General features: G+C 44.4%; 1 protein-coding gene across 1 annotated transcript in view; it reads right to left on the reverse strand.

Annotated features, from left to right (window-relative positions):
• hivep1 (HIVEP zinc finger 1) overlaps positions 1 to 22,051 on the reverse strand; it is a 48,332-nt gene extending 26,281 nt beyond the window's left edge. Inside the window, exon 1 of the mRNA XM_079175827.1 lies at positions 21,937 to 22,051. Coding sequence (XP_079031953.1) covers positions 21,937 to 21,976 — 40 coding nt within the window. The 5' untranslated portion in view covers positions 21,977 to 22,051. The remainder of the gene's footprint in view (positions 1 to 21,936) is intronic.
• Positions 22,052 to 23,804: the final 1,753 nt, after the last annotated feature.

Below are 23,804 nucleotides of genomic sequence, written 5' to 3' on the forward strand. Positions count from 1 at the left end.
CTGCATGAATTCCATTTTGATTAAATTCAAACAAAAGTCCTTTTTTGTTCTTGTCTTGATTGTGGAATGGAGACATAATTCGTATTTCAGCTTTTCAGCCGGTTTAGAGCTGAAATCATTAATTCAGTAGTCAAGAAGCAGCTACTTAGTCGATTAATCATTTTACAGTTTTACAGTGTTTCTGCCATACAGTGTTGTTACAGTGTTAGTGTGTAGTTACAGCGTGTTATTACAGCATGTTGTCAGTGTGTTGTCACAATGTGTTATTACAGTGTGTTTCTGCCATACAGTGTTATTACAGTGTTACAGTATGTTTCTGCCATACAGTGTTGTTACAGTGTTACAGTGTGTAGTTACAGCGTGTTATTACAGCATGTTGTCACAGTGTGTTGTCACAATGTGTTGTCACAGTATGTTTCTGCCATACATTGTTGTTAGTGTGTTGTTAGTGCGTTTCTACTAAACAGTGTTATTACAGTGTTACAGTGTGTTGTCACAGTGTGTTTCTACTATACAGTGTTATTACAGTGTTACAGTGTGTTGTCACAGTGTGTTTCTACTATACAGTGCTATTACAGTGTAACAGTGTGTTGTCACAGTGTGTTTCTACTATACAGTGTTATTACAGTGTTACAGTGTGTTGTCACAGTGTGTTTCTACTATACAGTGTTATTACAGTGTTACAGTGTGTTGTCACAGTGTGTTTCTACTATACAGTGTTATTACAGTGTTAGTGTGTTGTTAGTGTGTTTCTGCCATATAGTGTTGTTAGTGTGTTGTCACAGTGTGGTTTTGCCATAGTGTTATTACAGTGTGTCGTTACAGTGTGTTGTCACAATGTGTTGTCACAGTGTGGTTCTGCCATACAGTGTGTTGTTACAGTGTGTTTCTACTAAACAGTGTTATTACAGTGTTACAGTGTGTTGTTACAGTGTGTTGTTACAGCGTGTTGTCACAGTGTGTTGTCGCAATGTGTTGTCACAGTGTGGTTCTGCCATACAGTGTGTTGTCACAGTGTGGTTCTGTCATACAGTGTGTTGTCACAGTGTGGTTCTGTCATACAGTGTGTTGTTACAGTGTGCAGTTGGCTTGTGGGAGTCTGCCGAGACGGCCACCGGTCTCTGCAGACTCCCACAGAGATCTCCCGTAACTGCTCTGAGGCTGTCTCTGGTTTCTCTCTCTGTGGATGCCGCCACACAACCATCTGCTTTTATAGCTCATTTAGCACATACACGCTCTCGTATATGCATGACTGGTACCGCATGTAAACACAGAGGGACATGTTTCAACAGTGGCCATAACAGACAGCCTTGTGTATGTGAGCCAGCGAAGCGTTGAGTCAGAAATGAACCTTTTGAGTGATTCAACCTGTGAAAAACCAACCAAAATATTCAATTCTTTACAGAAAACCATCACCTAGCAATATAGCTTTTCACAGAAACGAGCCTGAGCGTGGTCCAAAAACTGTACGAGAGCCAATTGACTGTTATCATCTTACAGTTACCGTTACTGTCATTCATATTACATATTAGGGCTGCAACTCATGTTCCTTGTCTCACTTAATCAATTAATTGTTTGGTCAATAGAGTGTCAGTGAAAAATGCCTTGCAGAATTGATGTATCCAGATGACTTGCTTTGTCCAATCTCCATTCCAAAACCCCCGAATCCATTGACTTGAAAAGCACAAACATTCTGTATTACAGAAACGTAAAAGCAGCTTTTGACCTTCGATACGGTTCTGATGGATACTGCCGCAGCGTCTTCCTCTGTGGTGTTGTTGTTGCCACCCACCTCCACGCCATTCACTGCTGTTACTCTGTAGGCAGGAGGTAACATTACATAACCACTCAGAGCTCGAGAGACATGACGTTCCCTCACTGTCTCTTTATGTTCCTCCTCCTCCTCCTCCTCCTCCTCCTCCTCCTCCTCCTCCTCCTCCTCCAAATCCCCAATTTCCCCACCTCGTCTTCCCGTTCTCCTCCCTCCCTTCTGCCTCTTCCCGTCATCATCAACCTCATCCCCCAATTTCAAAATGTTCTCCCTCGCAGTCTCTTTCCTGCCTCTGCTGCCCACTCCCTCTCCTCCGATACGATCACATCAGAGTTTAAAAACAGAACCAGGACGAGGAAACAAACAACATGTCTGCGTCTTATACAACCAAACTGCTCCACTCACATGTTCACATCTATAGGAGCACAAAAATACCAATGCATGTCCTAATTAGAGCTGCACCTAACTGTCATTTTCATCATTGAAAAAACATTTTGCCGATAGAAACCCACATCACAACTTCCTATAGGAAGAGCCCAAGATTACCTCTTAAAATGGCTTGTTTTGTTTGACCAAAGATTTATTATACTAAAGTAAGACAAATAGAAGAAGCCAAGTCTCATGTTTAAGGCGCTGGAAGATGACCAATTATAAAAAATAAAGTTGCAGCTCTACTCACATTATCGTTTCTCTCCAAGATAATAATCAAGTTTCCAAACCAATTTTCCAGAAAATCTACAAAAACAAAATGACTATATATGCACATTTCCATCTACGATTGCTGGTGACTCTAATTCTCCAGTCACCTGCCATTAAACTATCAGAGAAGTAGAAGAGGATGCTGCTAGAATTTAAAGATGATGGAAATGTGGCCTTTGTTTCATGTACTACTTTGAGGAACATTGCGGTCTCTTTATTGCGCCACACAGGTGTGATGATTTTGTCTCGCCACTGGATGTTTAGTTCACATTTCATTTATGTTTTTATCGATAGATCAACTTTTCCACCTCAGCTGAGCAAAAAAGTTGATATTTTTCCAAATTTCTGCCCAAATTTTTGCCGTTTTTTTTTTTTATGGAAATTGAAACTATCCATAAAAAAAAAAAAAAGAAAACTTAATGAGTAAATGTGACAAACAATACATCCCGCACCACTGGAGGATTAACGGAGGCCGCTGCAGACGGGGGAAGTTTCCAGGAAAGCTAATGAGATGACGCATGTAAAAGAGCGTAATGGAATTACGACGGAATTTAACAGGAAAGCAAATTAACAAAAGCATGTTTGCAAATGAACGAGCGGCTCGGTCAGGAGGCGTTCCCGTAACGGCACTCGTAACTCTGACCTCAGCGTGCTGCGCCTCTGCGATAGCTCCATCTCTACTCTTACACGAGACTGGGTGAGTCTTGGTGATCTCATGGTGCGTTGAGGAGCAAGTCAGAAGTGTCTGAAGTTCAGCTCTGCTCTGTCTCCGGGGCCGAGACACCGGTTAGGTAACACCGGCAGCTCATCCACAGGCTTATCCCGTCCTCGTGTTGCCCTTCCGACCGACGTCACACATCTCACAGGAGATGTAAATAAGAAAGACGGGCAGCGGGGGGAAAAAAAACGCTTGAGGAACTTGTGTTCTTCGTTACATTCAGATTATTTTCTGTTGAATTGAAATAAGAACAGTTGACACAATTAGTTGGTTAATTGATTAGTTGACTATTTTGATATGCCTTTTTTTTGCCTTCAGTAAACTGAATATATATTTAAATGTGTCTTTTTATATTGTCTTGCGCAAGCAAACTGTTGTTAGACACAATGAAAAAAAAGCAATCCGAAGACGTCACCTTAAGCTGTAAAACTTCTGATTTTGAAGACCATTTCTATTAATGATGAAAACAATAGTTTGTTTCAGCCCTGCAAAATAAGTGAAATATTCGGATCAATTTAAATACAGTTCATCCCATCGCAGCAGGGTCAACATCTCATCAAAACAAACAGCGAGGCAGGAAGGGAACATGTAGAAGGAAGGAGGAGAGCTGAAACGATGTAAAATGACATGAGAGAAAGAGAAAACGAGGAGGAAGATATATATCGTCACACAATGTGACTGAGCAAACAAGAACAAACTCGCGAGCTCTGGCAGCACACAGTACCTGTTAGCAGGGAGAAGTCGAGCCAACCAAAGTGGACACTTTCTCAGAAAGAGTAGCTGCTGCTGGTTCTCCCTCCCGGAGTCAAGTGTGCTTACGAGGGATGGGGGTTTGGGAGGGGGGGCACCTGACATTCCCGACCCAGACAGACAGTCAGACAGACAGTCAGAGACTTCCCCAACTAATAACCGCTGACATTCCTCTGCCTCTCTCGTCTCCCGGAGAAGAAAAAAAAAGAAAGACACAAAAAAGAAAAGACAACAGCAGAGCGCGTGTCCTCAGTCTGTCCTCAGTCTGTCCTCTCTCTCTCGCTGTGCTTTCACTTCTCACTTCTGCCTGCTTTCCTCCACGCTTCTTCTTCCTCCTCCCTGCCTTTGTGTTCCTTCTCCCCCCTCCTCTCCTCCTCTCTCTCTTCCTTTTTTTTTCTTCTTCTTTTAAAAATCCCTGCTATTAAATCAGGGAAAGCCCTTCCTGCCGAGCAGTGCGCTCTCTCTCTCTCTCTCTCTCTCTCTCTCTCTCTCTCTCTCTCTCTCTCTCAGAAAAAAGAAAACAGGACGCAGGGTCTAAAAACAGCACTAATTCCTCCGTAACTCACACGCGCGTTGTCGACATCAGATTAGCAGCTAACCTACTTGTGGCGTACAAACCTCCCGCCGCCTCCGCAGAGGCTATAAATACTCCTCCGTCCGTATCGGCGCATTGATCCGATCGGCGGGCACTAATGAGGGCGCTAATGGGGAGGAGGTGCGCGGCGCGACCTGCACCGCCTCCACGTCAACACCGCGAGGAAAAAGGAGGGACTGAAGAGTGTGGACGCAAATCATGCTTAATCTGCAGATTATTTTATATGAAGACATCTTGTCCTGTTTTGTCTGACCAACAGCCCCAAAAACACAGAGACACAGACGAAACAAATGCTGCTGAGTCATGTTGAAAACTCCTGTGAATCCAACAGCAACATTGCCAACAATAGACGAAAGTAAGGCAGCTTTGGTATTGACGACCTCCCAAAATCTCTGCCAGGTGTGGGCTCACGTAGAAAGAAAAACAATGCTGTGTGTGTTGTCCACAAGGGTTTCGTCTGTGGAAATGTGGAAGAGCGGACATCAAAATGTCCCTGGTGTCATGAGGTTGCTCACAAAACTGTGCAACAAACAGGTCAAATCCAAAAGATGATTCAATGTGCAACGATGTCAAAAGCTGCAAAAGCTTTAAATTGAACAGCGATCAATCAGTGAACGTTTGTCATTTCTTATCAATGAAATGACTTGAATGATTGAAAAGAAAAGTTTTTATGTTTCTGTTTGCGTATGAATGAAACAGAGATATCTGTTAATTAGTGAGGTTTGCAAGTGCAGGTGGAGGCGCGTTTCTATACTTTTGACAGAGCCAAGCCAGCGACTGTTTCCAGACTTTATGCTAAGCTAGGATAAGCACTTTATTTTTGATCTTCTTAAACTCTCAGAAAAGAAAAAAACGAATGCTGAACGAGCAATCACCAAAGTTGCTGTCGATTCATCGCTACAGGTGAGGATGAGGATCGCTCACTCAACTGGACTGATGACAACACACGCCCACACACACACACACCATCAGACACAACACCTGCACACACACACCGCTGAGACTCACTGTTTGTCATGCCGAGCACATGAAAAAAATAAAAACAAAAATAGTTCTAAACAATGCCCGGATTTCATTTTTACAAGACACACCTGAACCAGAGAATGAGTCACACATCAACGCCCTGCAGGTTCTCTCTCTCAGACACACACACACACACACACACACACACACACACACACACACACACACACACACACACCTTCTGACACTCACACGGTTTCACATGGCGGCAGCTTCCTCGTTATTTATTTTGATAAAGTGTGTGTTTGGGGGTAGCCGGAAGAATCAACCAGAATGCGAGGTCTAAAAATATCACTGGAGGATTTTTTTCTTAAACTCGCTCTTCCTCTCTGTTCGAGGAGGAAAGTCGTGGCTCAGAATCCCCCAGAGTCTCTCCCGCCCGTGAGGCATCGGGGAGCTCAGAACCCCCCCCCTCCCAACATCTCTTCCCATGGCAACAGCGGCTAAAGGAAGAGATGGCCCGTGTTACGCAAGAGGATGAAGCTCTGCCAGCAGGCACCCCTTCCTCCTCCTCCTCCTCCTCCTCCTCCTCCCTCTCTCACATATTTTCACAGCCTCCCTATTAACCCTCTTTACGTTTGCCCCTATATCGCTCTCCTCACCCTGACATCATTCCCCCCTCTCTTTCACGCTCCCTTTCACACCCTCAACTCTGGTGCTCTGCCATCTTCCCCTTCCCCATCCTCGACTGCCTCTCTCCCCACCCCCCCTCTCCTCTTTCCCCCCCTTTCACCCTCTCTCTCCCCCAGTCTTCTTCCGAGGCATTTATTTTTGACCGTGGCTGCAGAAACACTGCTGCTGCAGCACTGCTGAGCGGTTTTCCGGTAAAAAAAGAATCTGTTCCTCCAGTCAGCTGTTGGTTGGTTTGATGGAGGCTTGATGTGACCCCCATGACCCTGCTGAGGGGAGCGGAGTTCCCCATCGTAAAGCCGTCGTCACCTTTTCAGGGTTTCTGCAGGATTCACCAACTTTAGGACTTTTACGATCTTTGTAACACCACATAGTGAGATACTATAATTACTAATATACTTTGTAACTTCTAGAAGGGGTACCTTCATTAATACTAAATGTTTCCTTCAATGCGTATTTGCTGTGGCTGAACATTGAAAGGTATTTTAGAAACGTGGGTCAGGGTCGTGTGGGACGACGACCTGTCACACCTGACCGCCGCTTGTCACTCCGCTCCCGCCGCAAGCCAGAAGGTGGCGGCCGACGACCTCCTGACCTCGCTCTAAATATAGGTGTGTGCCTACGTCTTTAAAATATTGACCCGACCTCGTCTGACCCCGCTCAACCTTTCCGATGACTGACACTCTGTTCGGTGGGGGGGGGGGGGGGGGGGTTCAATCCTTCACCATCGACCCACCGGAGTCCACGGGGTCGTTGGGCAGCCAAGGACGAACTCCCCACCCCTCCCCTCCCCCCTCCCCTCCCCTACGACACCGACGTAGGCGAGTTTATGAATGAACAGGCTTCGTCATATGAGGCGGGGCCCCTTTTTTTGTGTTTTTTTTAAAAAGAGGCCCTACAGGAGGAAGCTGTTTCCAACATGATAAGGGTCCGCTGATTCCTGTAAAATCTCACACTGAGCAGACATTTACATGAACGTGTGCAGAAGTCGCTTATTCTCTGACCAGATAGTTCAAGATTCTGTTGGAGATTGTCCCAGTTTTAAGTCTGATTTTATTCAGACAACGTTCTTGGATGACTGTTTGTGATGGGACACATTGTTCAACGAAATTGTTGTTTATTTCTCTGTGTTGCTCAAACTATTGATTATTGATTTTGTCTTTTTTTGGGGTAATTTGTTTGCCGTTTAAGTCATTTATCAAGCAGAGACAGCCTAACATTAGCTGGTTCCTGCTTCTCAAATGTGAACATTTTTGACTTTTCTCAGTTTTATAACATTTTAAATTGATTATAGGAGTTTTGGGACCGATGGTTGGACAAAATCAAAACGTCTGAAGATGACACTTGGACTCTGGGAAACAATCAGGGGTATTTTTCACCTTTTTTCTGACAATGTGGAGAAAAACAAAGATTGATTAGTGAGGAATGGCATTAATATAAAAAAAGACTCACATAAAAAATGTGGATTGAGTACGGACCTTAAAGTCACAACATGGTTAGCTTAGCTTAGCATAAAAACTGGAAGCAAGGGGAAACAGCAAGCCTTGCTCTTTCCAAAACGCTTACAAACTTTTCTCAAGTTAACTAAGTAACACACGTCTTGTCTTTAAGTACAAGCCGACAAGATGTTATTTTTGTAGCGCCGCCATCACAAACTATTGTCTCAGCGGTGTTGTACCAACAAACACAAAGAGCATCCATCACTGCGCGCCACAAAAGGCTCGCTGCAATTTTCTCTATAATCATTTCAAAATGCTTGTTTTGCCACTAAATGCACCGCACTTCTTCAAGTTTCCTCTCCGAGCTTCTCCACAGATCACTAAGTGTTTAAGAGGGGAGGTCGACAAAAATAAAAAAAAGCCAACGCTTGAAATAAGCAGCGAGGCGTGATCTCTACAGAAGCAGAGAAGTGTGGATTTTGGGAGGTGCTGTGTGGAGATTTTTTTAAGAAAGCAGACAGACACGTCTCCTGACGGCAAAGTGTCGCTTTAGTTTGTCGCCTGTAAACGAAGCAACAGTTTCTGATCGTTGGTCCTCCCCCTCCCCCCTTGTGCATGTGACCCCCACGCTGCCCGACGATGGTGGACGTCCCACATGGCGGAGAAACGACAAGTGTCAGCGTTGATAAATGCAGCCCACAGCCTGACCTTCAGGAAACCACGCGGCTAACTTCTGCCCTTCTCGCCCACCTGCCCTTCACATCTAGTGGGCACAGCGGCAGAGGACTCTCCTGAAGGCTAGACTCCCAAACTGAACCTCAAATGGAATTCATCCCCTTAAATTTGGCCGTTAACGGGTGTAATCAGTGAAGAAAATACACGTCCGTGAGCAGAATTAAGGCGCTGACATTGAATTAATTATGAGCTGTTGTGCCGCTGCGGCAAAACTGCTCCCGCTAATGCTAATAGCGGAGGGGCTTCATTGGTATGAGGGGAAATCGGGAGTCAGCAGCTCTCCCGACGACGGCCTTATGAATCAATGCATGATCTGAGCGCAGCCCCAGACTGGACGCCGACTTGAAAAAAATAAAACAGGATGAGGAGCGGTGAGCAGAGAAGAGAATTCTCAGAGGAGTTTTTGAACCAGAGAGGAATGTCTGAGTGTACCTTCAGGGCTTGTCACTCAAGAGGACGGGAGGGGGGGTTCAGTTCAGTCCAGTCGGACGTTTGTGGCAATTTTTTAAGAAATTCCCTTCAGGGGTTTCCTGAGACATAGTGTTCACGAGAATGGGACAAACGTACGGACCGTCGCTGGCGAGGAGACATAAAAATGGCGGCAGATGAAAACCTCTGATCTGACTGATGAGCGGACTGCAACCTTCCTCAAATGAATACATGAAATAAACGTACACATTTGCCATTTTTCCAATGTGTTCGACTGGATCTCTTTTGGATGACGTCATCTCGTTGCGCCCTCTTCCAAATCGGATACATTTTCGTATTGATTTCTTCATTTATCAGTGAGCGACTTCTGCTGCCTAAAAAATCATGCACAAGCCCTTAAATGACAGGACGTTAAACTGTGACTCAGCTCAGATGGATGTTTTTAGGTTTTTGGACTTTTGTTTCAATAAAACTGGCTATTTTGAATTGAAGAAGTCCTGTTTGGGCTCTGGGAAGTTTTGATAGAAACTTTTTTTTACAAAAAAACACTTGTACATCAACTTAACCAGACCAGCGCTCCTCCTTCTAGCAGAGCTCTTAACATACAAGTGAGCCCCCCCCAGCACCCTCCCAGAATGCTCCTCTGCCCTCTTCCGTCTTGTTACCCCCCCCTGCACATTCGTGGGAGGTTCCAGCCGTAGGACACAAGGAACAGCACCTGCAGACCGAGACTCATGCTGCTCTGTTTCCCTGGCAACCCCTACATCGGGCTTTGCGTGTGCAAACCATTAAGCAACGCCAGCTCTGCATACACACACACACACACACAGCTGCTTGCACACACACACACACACACACACACACACACACACACACGGCCCCCACACAACAAACCTTTTAAGGGTTTCCGGCTTACAGACGTTCCCTTCTCTCTCTTTTTTTTTTTATATTTGAGTTTTTCCAAAGCATTTTAATTTTATTTTTTTAGGAGTTATTTTTAAACTCCTGCAGCTTAACTGGCGTCACATTCCCCCCCCCCCCCACAATCATAAAAAAAGACGGACCCCCTGAGTTTTCAGAGTCCAAACAGAGGCAGGTTTTGTCAGAGCACTTCTCTGCAGATGACATACGTCCTCGCTGCGTATACGAGCTCTCCGCCCCCATCCGTGTGTCGTGAGCACATCTCTGGAATAATGTGACATCCAGCCTCGCCAGCGCCGGGAGAATTTCTTCCACTATTCTGGGCCTGTGCGCTGACGTGAGCAGAGGCAAATCCTGCCGGCCCCCACCCTGTTTTTTTTCCTTCCCTTAACTCGTCATTCCCACTCAGACGCTCACGCCTCTCCGAGTTGCCAACATCAATGCCGCTCAGCTAAGTTTCCACGAAGTGGCTCGGGGGGGGGGGGGGGCACAAAAGCTCACCTGTGGAGGTGAGAAAAGTACTAACAAGTAGGGGAAGGTCAACCGTTCGTTAGCTCCAATTTAACTCGGCCTCTCTGAGCCCTTCACTTGTGCTTTGCTTTGAAAAGTTTAAGCCCAATAATTTGATTTATTGGGCAGCAGATGAAGGCGCGCACACACACACACACACACACACACACACACACACACACACACACACACACACACACGAAGGCCGTAAACAGTCAGGTCATCTGTCTTCAGAGGGTCGTACGTAAATGGCCGAGTGGGTGGCGACACACACACACACACACAAAAGAAAAAAAATCCACCTGGAGCAGCTGTGGACGTCTGAGCAGCGACAGGTAAACAGGCCTTGGCAGGCTGTTAATGAAGGATGCCTCATCATTCGTAGAACATTTTGTCTCGTATTGAAGTGCATCTCTGCCTCCACAGAGAGACGCTCGCAGCACAAGATGAGAAGGTGCACGACTTAACGAACGGAGAAACACACACACACACACACACACACACAAGACCTTCTCTGCACAAGCATGCGGGTGGTGTTGGCTGTGGTATTAGTCACCAGCGTCTGACAAAACAGGCAGGAGTTTGAGAGACATTCATACTGAGAGTCTACGCACAGCGAACGGTTTTAGGTGAGGTGGGAGGGAATTCAAATCATTTATTTGTTTCGTGTGAAAGTAAACTGAAGATCTTTTGGTGTGTGAAGTTATAAAAAAATGTTTGTTATCGTCCCGACCGACAGTCTAAACTCAAAATGATTGATCAAGAAAACAATCAGCAGAATGTTTGCTACAGTGAAAAAAATGGTTGCAGGTTTGAACGGCGTACGTTTTACGTGAACGATATGGCTACAAGTGAATTTAGACTTTACCTTTGATTGAAAATGGTTTGAATTGTGATCACATATTTGGTTACAGTCACATTAGGATTAACTGGACGACCTTTGCAGTGCAGTAATTAAAAAGGGCTCCACTAGCATTAACATATTCTTCAATATGGTGCAACACTTTTAAAGAGACACAGAGAAGTTACCATGGGAGACAAATGTCAGCTCACAACAGAGGAGAAAGATAGAAGAAGCTCTGAGAAGTGAAAGAGAAACCTGCGTAGGAGCGCTGTGGTCAAAGAGGCAATCTCCAAGAGTCTTCATTTAAATAAACGTCTGTTGCTGAAGGAGGTAACACAATGGTGATTGAGCCTACGACCCACAGATCAAAGTATTGTAATAGTTATATATTGAGCTATGAGCTGGGTGTGACATTCACAGGGGAAAAAAAAGCTGTATTACAGTTTTCTCATTTGTGTACACACACACACACACACACACACACACGCACACACACACACACACACACACAATTGAACGATGCCCAAGACTTCAGACTGCTAAACTCAAAGCACATTTCCTTTGTTTTTACTAAAATAGAAATTCTAAATCAACCAGGACTGAAATCTTAAGGATCGCCACTTTAGGAAGAAGTGAAAATACAATATAAGTAAAAGAGTAAAAGTACACAAGTGATCAAATTGTACTTAAAAGTACAAAATAATCAAATGTTGCTGATTAATTGACTAATTGTAGCAGCTCTGATTCTTACAATTCATTGGGAAACAAGTACAAGGTGTGTCGCCTCGTCAGCTAATTAAGTGGTTCAATAATTCCAATGAAATAAATAAAAAAAGTGTTAATATTTCTGAATTCACTTCTCCTTAATGAATCATATCTTCTTATTTTACAGCGAGCAAACGTTTGACCGGCAGTTGGCCGTCTGAAAATCCAAACTCAACAAATTGGCTTCCTCTAAACCAGATGTTGCCAGGTGTTGGGGAGGTTCCTCTCTGCACCGCCGCGGTGAACCCGTTAACCTGAGTGGGCTGATTCTGTCACGGGGCGACCGCCCATTTGCGTGTCAACCCGGCCCGAGGTAATAAAAATAAAAAAAAACCACACTACCTTAATTGTGAGACACACCTCACAATTAAGAGTTCAGTCAAAATGGAGAAAGGGCACAAGCTCAAAAACATATTTTGCAGAATGTCTGACCTATTGAAACCAGCACACACGGGGAAAAAGGATTAAAGTAGATGCTTTTTCCTCACTCAATAACAAGGAATATACATTATCCCACATTACAGGATGGCAAAGTGAGCCATTCACCATATTCAATTTCACAAACGATGGCCATAAAGATTCCTCCCTACCCGTCCCCCAGCGCTGCCTCTCTGTCAAAGTGAAAGCCTCTCCGTTGGTTACCACTAATTCAAACAGACATCCCTGAACTAGTTTCGGCCCGTCTGTTGTAGTTACTGTTGCTAAAACCCGGGTTTATTCCTGCCTCTGGGAGAGAAGTTCCCTTTGTGCGAGTCTCGCTGTGTTCAAACACACTGTAATTTGAAGGGACCGTACGGAAACACTGGTTTGGCTGCCTGTGCATGACACAACATGTAAAAATCCATTCTCTGGGGCCAACACGTTAACTCTTTCTCTGCACCGCCGAGGCTTTCACTTAAGACAAACGTTTTTTTTAAATAGTATAAACCAGTGATAATCAACTGGGTGTCCCGCCGACAACTTCAGAATTCACAACGAAAAGAAATAAGATTCATAACGGGAAATGTTTTTAATACTTTTTCTGAAAATAAGGTGCCAGAGTGCATACAAAAGCATCGAAATAAACTCTAGCTTGTTTGTATTAAAGAGAAGGGGAAAAAGAGTGCAGGGGAGGAACCAGCTAAGCCCCACAATGTCCTCAAACCCTAGAAATGATTAACTGGCCCCTGGCCTCCTGTGATTCTGCACAAGTGGACCCTGTGCAGGGCGAAGCGAGTTGAGTGTCCCTGGTGGAGTCCCGCTGAGAGGAGGATAGAGGTACCTTTGGACATATTTGTATAAACAGTCTAAGCTCCGGGGCGTATTCCACGGCAACGGTTGACTGACATTTCAGGGCCCGGCGTTGCTAGGAGCCGATGAACCGACCAAGCTAAGCTAACGAGCTCACACACTGAAAGTGTTGGACTACTGCTTGACCTTATAAGTAGCAAGAACCCCAGTGCAGAAATACTCGGTTACAAATAAAAGTCCTGCAGTTAAAAGGTTACTTAACAGAGCTCTATATGACATTCACCACATGAATCTGTTTGCTATGTAACGATGTAGTGGAGTACTGCAACGTATACTCATGCAACGGTTTGTGTGACATCTTACCACAAAGTTACTCTTCATCTTTTGGTGCATTTGGTGCATTTTTTTACCTACCAAAGTCCAGCAAGACGGGGAAAATGTTCGGCTCATTACATGAATTCGGTCTTTTCAAAATAAACTATCTTCACAGGACACAAGTTAGCAACAAAACTACTTTGTTAAGGTTTAGGAACAGATTGTGGTTTGGATAAAAATAATATTTTTCCGACAATAACGGAAGTGATGGCGTGACTCAAGCATGGTAGTCGTATGACAAATAAACCAACCTCGACGTCGGACTCCTGGCTGAAAGAACGTTTCAACATTGTACGTTTCTCTGTAACATATAAATAAACGTACAGATGTTACAGAGACAGCGTTGAGGTCACAGATGGGACGGACAACAGCAACGGCTGGTTACACACCTTTAAACAGATATTACAAAAGTCTAAATGAATTTAATAGTCTGAATATAAAGGGTATATATAGAGGGTGTATTGCATCTACAGAAAAATAAATAAACTTAAATGTGTTTCTTTTTGGTCAAAGTTTTGACTAAATGAGTACAGATCACCGTGAATATGCCAATTTCATATCAAGAACTCATTTTGGGTCGGGCTCATGATTTACAGTGTGTTCTCCACAAAGCCAAATGTTGCTGAGGCAGTGGTGTGGTATGCAAGAGACCCTGACTGTGGGATTAAAAAAAAGATTGGGAAGGAACTTCAGAGCAGGTTAAAGGGCACAAGGCCGGGGGCAGAGAGCTGACAGAAGAGCCGTCACAAACCTCTCCGACCTTCACTTTTTGAGACACTCCCGAGGTTTAAATGTAGCTCAAAATGAAGGCCGGAGAAGCCGGAGAAGCCGGACTCTGTGGCTTCATCAAAACAAACAACTCCGTGTCCGGCATCGGGCCGTCCTCGGGTTATCGGATAACTCTGATTCGTGCAGTTCATTCTGACCCTGGATATTTAACCGCAGTCAGCGCCCGGGGTCCGAGGCACAGTCGATCATTAACAGGAAACTGTTGTCACTTTGCTGTAAATTACCGAGGCGGTGAAAAAAAAAAAAAGAAACACATCACGGAAATCCGTCATCGTCCTGTCAAACTGGGCCGTTGAAGGCAATTTGTGCGCCTGCTTAGAGCACAATAAAACATAAAACATTAATCAGCCACCAGAGTTGATGCAATAAAACGTGCAAACTTTATTTCTGTGCATAAACATCCTCGTCAGCGCGGTGAAGGATGGCGTGGGGGGGGGGGGGAGAAAAACTCCATCTCCGTCTCCCTGCATCGGCTTTATGGGTGTAAACATTTTCCACCTTGTTAAACGTACACCCCACACACACACACACACACACACACACACACACACACACACACACACACACACACACACACACACACACACACACACACACACACACACACACACACACACACACACACACACCTTTCACTGCAGTTGTTCACCATTCATCACGCAGCATGTTCTCCACTAAAGACCTGTTGGGCTCTGGTGCGAGGAGCCTTTTTTTATAAGGCAGGAGGAATGCAAGAGTCAGTTCTATAAACACTGGTGTTGCTAACAAGTCTGGGCATTTTCAGGGGCACGCTGAAAAGCCAACGCCACACAGACGGATGACAAACACCACGCACCGTCCGGGTGAAGTATATAGATCCTACACACACACACACACTGTGAAAATACTCCAACATAAGTGAAAGTCAAATAATAGCAAACGTGTTTATTGAGCTGAAGAAGTAGGAGGATTTTCTCAACATAGAGGAACACTTCATCCTTCAGTTTATCACAAACATATAACATCAAGACATCTGGAGGTATGTGTAAATGTAGTACAGGAAAAACTACAATATTTACCTCTGAGATGTAGTAGAGCGTAAAGTATAAAAATGTACAAAATGGAAATACTAATAAATACTAAAGTATAAGTATCTGAAATATGTGCTTAACTGCAGCACCTGAGTAAATGTATTTAGTTACTTTGCATCACTGGAGACACTAACAGCAGGAGGGAGAGGAACTACAGTCACTGGATGTATACAGACAGAGAGTGAAAGCAGCAGAAAGGTTAATGAACTGCACTCATTTCTAAAGCGGTGGGTTTTAACTTGGGGGTCACATTTTTCCGTTGTGACTGACTAACCAGGCCACACATCCTACAGCGCGCTGCACAACAGCGACTGTACGCAGATTTAAAGCACTTGAGAAGTGAGCTGCACCACACAGGAGAAAATCATTATTTCATCTTGAAGCCCAACCAACGGTACAATCCTCAGAATTATTAAAAGCAGGGAATGAAATCTGCACATTTGGAAAAGCTGGCACGATGAAATGTTTGGCATTTTTTGCATGAAAAAGGACTTAAACAATTAACTACACGATTAATTGTCAAGCGCATACAGATAGTACAATACTCACTAAAGAAACACGGAAAATCTGGTCGCAGGAACTACACTGTTCAGTCTGAATATACTAACTTTTTCTTGTTGGTTTTACACTTTCCACCGTATTACATTAAGAAACCCTAATATCTCATTACTTCACAGTTTGCCTGGGAGCAGTGAGTATTATGCTGCTGTCCACAGAGAGAGCGAGTCTGTCTGAGGGGGAAACCAGTGAGTGTCCCTGCTTGGAGGCCAGCTGTGTGACAAAAGTAAACAAAGACGAGGAGAGGGGGGGGGGGGGGGGGGGGGGTTCCTAACTTGCTGGCCACAAACTGCGTCACAGGACACGCAAACAGCCGGGAACGCATGAGCTGTATGCTGACAGGCCTCAGGCGGGTTAGAAAGCGGTGTCAGTGTGTGCTGCAAAAATGTTGATGAAAAATTTGTGATTTCTTTACATCTCAGATCAGAAAAAAATAGAATTACCACATCAAGGTTGTCCGCCAACCAGTCAAGTTGCACTTAACATCCACGTCCGTCCAAATTATCCTCACTCAATCATTTCACCCTGTCAGACATTTGTGTGCTATTATCATAATTAACATATGAATTCTTAACTTATGGCCCATAACGTGTTTTGTGAGGTCACAGTGACCGTTGACCAACAAATTCTAACCAAACATGTGGAAGTTTGTGCCAAAATATAGAACATTTGCTGAAGGTGTTCCTGAGACCTCATGAGAAAGAGACGCACGTGAGGTCACAGTGTCCTTGACCTTTGACCTCCACTTCTAATCAGTTCACCTTTGAGTCCATACGAACGTTTGTGCCAAATTTGAAGAAGTTCCCTCCAGGATGAGATATCGAGCTAATGAGAATGGACAACACGAACGACTAGAGCCCATATAACAACTCATGATTTCTTTAGTTTCTCTGTTTACAGTGTGTGGTGGTTTATTATGTTTCATATAAAGGAAATACAGCCAGAAATGTTCTCCCAAAGTAGCCCCAAAGACTCAAAACAGACTCCATGTTCCTTCCTCTCTGCCAGTATTGATCCGTTCGTGTTTTGGTCATTTCTGCGTTTGAAAACAGAGTCACCACGTCAGGCACACAGGAAGTAGTTCTTATTAGGGCAGGTGCATTTCAGCTTTCTAAAATTAACAATTCCTGGAAAGCTGTAATTAAAAGCTGAACAAAATGAGTTTTTTGTTATACGTATGCTTATTCGATGAACCTGCCTGTTTTAAATATCAGTTTCCTGTCACTACTAAACTGGCCTGAAATATAACTTAGAATAACTAATAAAGTTTGTATTGCTTATTGATCAACAGCTCTCTTCCACAATGCCAACAGAAACCGACAATTACAAGCTTCTTAAGTTTATTGCAAAGCGGTTGTATTGGATAGCATTAGCTTGTAACTACTTATAGAGAGTGTTTCATTTTTGCATTCAATAAAGTTCACACTGGCTTTTTTGAAAATGCTGGTTCAAAATATGTTTCATAATACAGAATTTCTTTGGCAGTAATATAAAATATTGTGCTTAAGAGTGAAGACAATATCTTATCATGCAAAGTGTAGTCAGACTGCTGACAGCATGCTTGTACTCGTTCTCCTCCTACGCCGGCAAGAATGCAGCGCCGCCTTAAATTCACCTGATAGATGCAGCCGGGGTCGGGACGATGTCAATAAAACAAATCATTCTTTGTGTCCCCCGACAGGACGAAGTGTGTCAAGTCGGGTTTCAAGACGGCCGAGAGGGAAAATGTGGTTTCTTTTATACCAGCGTCGGACATGCTGCCAAGCCTCCGAGGCAGAGAAGAGCCGAGGCTTCCCATCATTAAGCCAGAACTCAGAATGCTGAGGTAAAAAAACGCGTTCACGTCGGTGTTGCGATTAATCGCTGCAATAAAGCAAAGAAAACGCAACGTGAAAGTCTCACTTGGCTTCGAGTGCAGAGGAGTTGTTGTTGTTGTTGTTTTTTTTAAGCTATCCTCAGGCATTGAGCTTCATTAGCCTACGTGACAGCTTTAGGGCAGTGTGACGAGAGTTCCCAGGAAAAGATGTTCTCCACAGCAGAGTTCAAGCATGTGATCGCATGCCATGCAATTATTGTTTCCTGTCTGATGAAGGAAAAGCCTTGAGTGCAGGCCGGGGGGGGGGGGGGGGGGGGAGAGGTGAGCAACTGGGTTTAAAAGGAAAAACAAGAAGCCAAACAAATATCTCAGCGAGTTATCAGATGATGAGGAAGTGAACTGGGTACTCCCCACAACACGTTGAGTCATTTCACTGGAACTGGAGACGTCAAGTTGCATCAAGTTCACGCTAACACCTCTAAGACACTACTGCTTCTACTGCTTCTAGATGGAATTGAAACTTTAAAACACGGTAAACAATGTAAAGTCTTAAATTATAGAGATAAAAATCCCAACAAGACAACAGGGAGAGATACACCAGCAGTTTTAAATCACAATAACTGCAGAGGGAAGGCTGCATGAGAGATAAAATGATCACAAAGAGACACTAAATGTTTAAAAAGAGAGACTAAATGATTACAAAGAGTCAAAAACAACCACAAAGAGACGCAAAATGGCTACAAAGAGACAACGCAACTACAAATGGAAACAAAACAACCACAAAGAGACGCAAACCGGCAACAAAATGACCACAAAGAGACATGAAACAAGCACGGTTAAAAAAAAAACAACCACAAAGAGACACACAACCTCCACAAAGAAAACAGCTACAAATGCACAGAAAAAAACAGTGAGAACAGGACCACAAAGAGACGCAAGACAGCTACAAAGAGACACATAATGGAATACGGCCACAAAGAGACACGACGCAACCACGGAGATGACAAACAAACAAAGAGACGCGAAACAAGCACGATAAAAAAAAACACCTATGAAGAGACACAAATGACCACAGACAGCAAACGTAGTAGTTGGTGCGTCTCTCTGTGTCTGGGGGTCTTGTTCCTATGTAGGATGGGTGTGGGGGGGGGGGGCAGTGTCACTGTCCATAGCAGCATATTTGGCATTCATCTATTACAGTGAATAAAACAATGTAACTCTTAATAATGTACAGTTTATTATTGCTGAGAACCAGGGTTTTAAATTGAAGTCTTAACACACGTAAACTCATGTTACGAATGCGCCCACCTTCTTTAAGTCTCAAAACCCGCCCTTGAATTTAGGATCTTCAACCCCGTCCCCATCACCGTCGGTTATACTCTCTTCACGTCCAGATCTTTTACGCTCAAGTACAAAAAATGCCAAAACACTGCAGCAACTGCAGCTCCATTGTCTGCACCACGAGAAGAAGAAAAAGAGAGAGAGTCACCAATAAAAATAGAATCAAGTTTTATCCGGTCGCTGTGTCTATCGTCCTCTGTCGGGCGATGTAATGTACTGTTCTAAAACTCAATTATTTATGTTGTTTGGCCAGTGAAAATAAAAGCACAGGAAGTGTTTGTACGATGAATAAACAGAGGGACTCTGGCTCGCCGCTCGCAGACATGATGAGGAAATCTGTCGCGTGGATCTGCTGCTGGGGAACGGCAGTGATGCACACTTTCACACCCAGCGTGTAACGCTGCAAATTCCTGGATCTGTGAACTGCAAACGTCTGTTGACACGTAAATCTGTCAATTCTCAACATAACACGAAATCCCTCAAGCCAGTTGGTGTTCTGTGTTAGCATGGGGAGATGCTGTAACTCCACTATGTCAGCCCTGTTGGCTTCGATATGTACATATGTTTTAGCAGTTTATCTCCAAGTGTTTTAACAAAGTCGGATATGATATACTATTGTATACACTATACTATATTAAAAGACCCATGCACATACAACACTCTTATTTGCTATGAATAACAATTTGTGCTGAACATGATTTTTTTCTCCCTCGTTGACAAAAACCCATAAATCTATGAAAATGCAAGTTCAACTCCTGTAAACAAGATGTCTCCGGTTTCCCCAAAAAGCGTTTGAATATTGAACCACGATTGGCTTCCAAACTAGTTGTTGCTTCCTCTCAAGCGAAACACACGTACATGATAAACCCAGATTTACGTTAGAGACACGCGTCCTCCCATCAGTGGAAGCGCAGAGAAGGTCAAACATCAAGGAGAAGGAACCTCAAGGATCGCACGTTTTCAAATGGAGAAAAAGTATCTCCACCAAGTCTCTGGGTGATGTTGACGTTAATGTTCCTCTTCTTCTTCCACTCGAAATAAAAATAAAAAGCAGCCCATTTTTAGGAGCGAATGGTCCAATCAGGCAACTCTGGTTGACAAAAGGGGAGCAGGTTCAGTGGTGTGGGAATGGTTTGGCAACGCAGTAAAAGTGAGGGGTGTAAGAAAATATTGATACATTTAAGTACCGCCATGTCATGCTTTGTGATACTGAATCTATTCTCAAAAACAATGTGTTGATTTTTAATAAAAGGTCGAAATGCAAAGATTCGTGGCAGACACCCGGCCGCTAGATAGCAGTGTTGTAACCTCATCTTCAGCCATTTGGCTCTTCCACTCCAACGTAACACGGTAAACTGAGACAGGAAGTAGCGTAATGGTGGTAAATGGAAATAGTAAACGCACTTGCATTTTCATACTGCCTTTCAAGTCTTCCGTCCACTCAAAGTGCTTCGAACACACATACGCTTTTGGAGTTGAGTCAGGTGCCAACCCGTTCTTTCTAATGGCGACTCCTCTGGTTGTATAGAAGTCTATGAGAAAATGACTCGACTCCTCTCTTGATTTATTACCTCAGTAAACATTGTAAACATGAGTTTATGGTCTCAATCTCTAGTTTCAAGTCTTCAATAAAGCATGTTTATTTAGTAAGTTATGGTCCATTTAGAGTCACATAGACCATAAAGCAAGGCTTGGCTACCTTGTTATTGACAGGTAGCTACCACAGCGTCGTTCAGTCTCGTCAACTCTAACCCTTTCACAATCATTGTGTTTTCAGTTCACGAAAGTTAATTTTAAAATGTTTGCATGTCTTATTCGGCGTTCAGTTGTTCTTGGCTCCACTCGCTCGTGTTGCTTCTTGCTGCAAAAAGTCAAGAGGGCAAAAAAATGCAGAACTTGAGGCCTTAAAAACAGCACAACCAATGGGCTATGTCACGGTGGCTACGTCCACTTCTTATATTCAGTCAATAGGTTCAGTGTCTTGCCAAAGGACACTTCCACAGGAGAGAGCCAAGAATCGGACCACCGATCTTCCGATTAGAGGACGACCGGCTCTACCTACTCAGCCACAGACACCCCCTTTCTGATCATTGATGGTTTGTTCTTTATACTATGACAGCTTTTCTGAAATTAGATCGAAAGAAATAGCAAAATATCAACACTGCTTACAGTATCCCAACAACACCGTGACACGTTGAGTCGTTACCACGATGACCATTGTATCACCAGATTTATAATAGCAAGCCCCGGTAAAAAGTGCAATCTACAACAAGGCATAGTAACATGTAGGAAGTGTAACATAAGCACTCCCATCTGAAGAGCAAGCAACCGGTTTAGTACAAAGAAAGCCAAAGATCACATGATCATCGCTGCCCTGTGAAATTTATGCATCTCTAAAAGGAAAAACAGCCCCGTTTAGAAGACGATCTATTGGATCTCGCAGTTCTTTTTGGAACGGGGGGGGGGGGAGGTTACACATTTTCTCTCTTAATGCATAAAAAGACAGTTAACGTGACGCATTCAAAATCACTGGATACATCACTGGAAAGCAACATGACGTGTGGTTTAAAAAAACTGGCAGAGCCGAGCATCAACACACCAGTGTTGGCAAGGATTGTATCATATTTGCCATGAATGGATTTCACAATATGTGGCCTCATTTAAAAACAATATCACCCAGCACTATGACAGAGACAGTATGCGCCTGCTCTTATGAAAAGTCTTCCTGTAATCGTATTTCAGGACACGTAGGAAGATAACGATCACACTATTTTAAGACAAACGTCTCTGAACAACAAGATGAAATGACCTCATTGTGGTCAAAAAAGGCAACCGAGCAGTTCCTCTTTAGGCCTTCGTAAAAAAAATCCAAACCAACAAAATCCACCAGCTGACAGGAAAACGCAGACCGCAGTAGCGTGAACTCACCTTTTAAGTTTTTCGGGTTGTTCTGTTTGGTGCGCGGCATCTTTTCCGCCCTCAGTTCACGGGTTGCATCTTGAGGAAACTCGGACGTTGGACCTCGAGAAGAGTTGGCTCCTGAGCCGTAGGGTTCATCTACAGCAAACACACACACATACATGTATACATTGAGTCAGAATCGGCTAAACATGAGCTCCCACAGATCAATAAGGCACTAATGCTGGCCCCCGCGACGCGAGCGGAGTCCTCTGCTCTCGCTTGGCAGCAGCCTGGGAGTCCGGGGCAGAGTCGCTGATTGAGTTCATTCCTCAAACAGGTGCCACAAAACAAGAATGGGCTTTTCATTTCGAGCCTTTTGCCTCTCTGAGCTGCTGTGCAATAACGTGCAGTGCGACTCGGGCTACCGTTTGTGGGGAGGAGGTGTGAATATGCCCCCCCCCCCCTCCATATCAATATAACCTCTGCAGCAGCTGCTATCTGCCACTCTGATCTGGAACAAAAAGGCGGTGGATCGGCCGTTGTGTACGACTGATGTGAGATGTCAGCGGCTGATACCGGGGTGGCCCGTGCTTCACTTTGGCGAATGACGAACGATGCAAACAATGAGGTCCCGCATGTGTCGCCGATGAACGCTTCGGGTCGGGCAGCTGGGAGGGGGGGGGGGGGGGCACATGGAGGTTACTGTATGAGAGAGAGACCTCCCTGTTTGAAATTGGATCACTGCAGAGAGGCAGAACACCAGAACACTGAACCCACCTGGGGAGGGGGGGGGGGGCTCTTTTGCAGAAATGAAAGATCAGAAGCTTGATGTAAGTTTCATGCAAATTCTGAATGGCAAAAAAAAGGGGGGGTGGGGTTGCTGAAGTTAAATGTTACCAACATGTCAAAAACACAGAGCTACAACAGCAACAGCCGCAGAAGAAAAGCTCACCTCTGCAGAGACAGACAGTCACAACATCATGAATAAACATCCGATATAATCACATTTTATTCTAAGCTTTCTTCCCCCTTGCATCACCTCCACCATGCCATCCCCCCCCACACACACACACAACACCTCTACCTTGCGCCAGGAGCGATGTACGTTGCAGAGAGCTTCAGGAATCAGTCTTTGTCTCTCCCCCCCCCCCCCCCCCCCCCCCCATTATTACATAACACTTACTACAACCGGATGAGGATTTTTTTGCTCCATACAGTTGGCACATGTGGCGCTATGGCAATGACATCACCTCACGGCGGATTTCGTTATATACAGTCGCGCGCGCCCACGTGCGTGCGTGTGTGTGTGCACGGCGGTTGCAGCAGGTCGCAACTAAAACACATCCAGGTCGGGTGGTTGAAGTCACACGATTAGGAAACGCGCGTCTCACCTGTGATGCGCAATTCGGTTTCGGTTCGGGGATTGACGGCGCGGATGATGAGGCGGAGGAGAGGAGAGAGAGAGAGACGTGCACATTTTTTCTTTCCTCTGGCGCGTCTGTCAGTCGGTCTGCCAGCCCGTCTGTGTTTGCGCGCGTGCGTGCGTGCGCACTGATATTTGAGGAAACACCCTGATACTGAAGCGAGGATACAAAAAAAAAAAAAAAAAAAAAAAAAACATACCGGTGACTCAATGCAAGGCTGCGCTGTAACGCTATGTTCTAACACGGGCAGGCTGGAATGTACTAGCAGGTGACTAATGATGATTTCCACTCACACCTGAGGATCGACCAGAGGCATATTATGTAAAAAAAAAAAAAAAAGCAGAGCAGCAGCAGGCGGCAATGCACGCACAGTCACGCATTGTCTTGGAGTGTGTGATATAATCAATACGATTCAATAGAAGGAAATATAAATAGAGTGATGCTGCACAGATTTGTGTTGTTGTTGTTGCA

The sequence above is a fragment of the Pholis gunnellus genome (assembly GCF_910591455.1).
Source record: "Pholis gunnellus genome assembly, chromosome: 16".
NCBI classification, from domain to species: domain Eukaryota; kingdom Metazoa; phylum Chordata; class Actinopteri; order Perciformes; family Pholidae; genus Pholis; species Pholis gunnellus.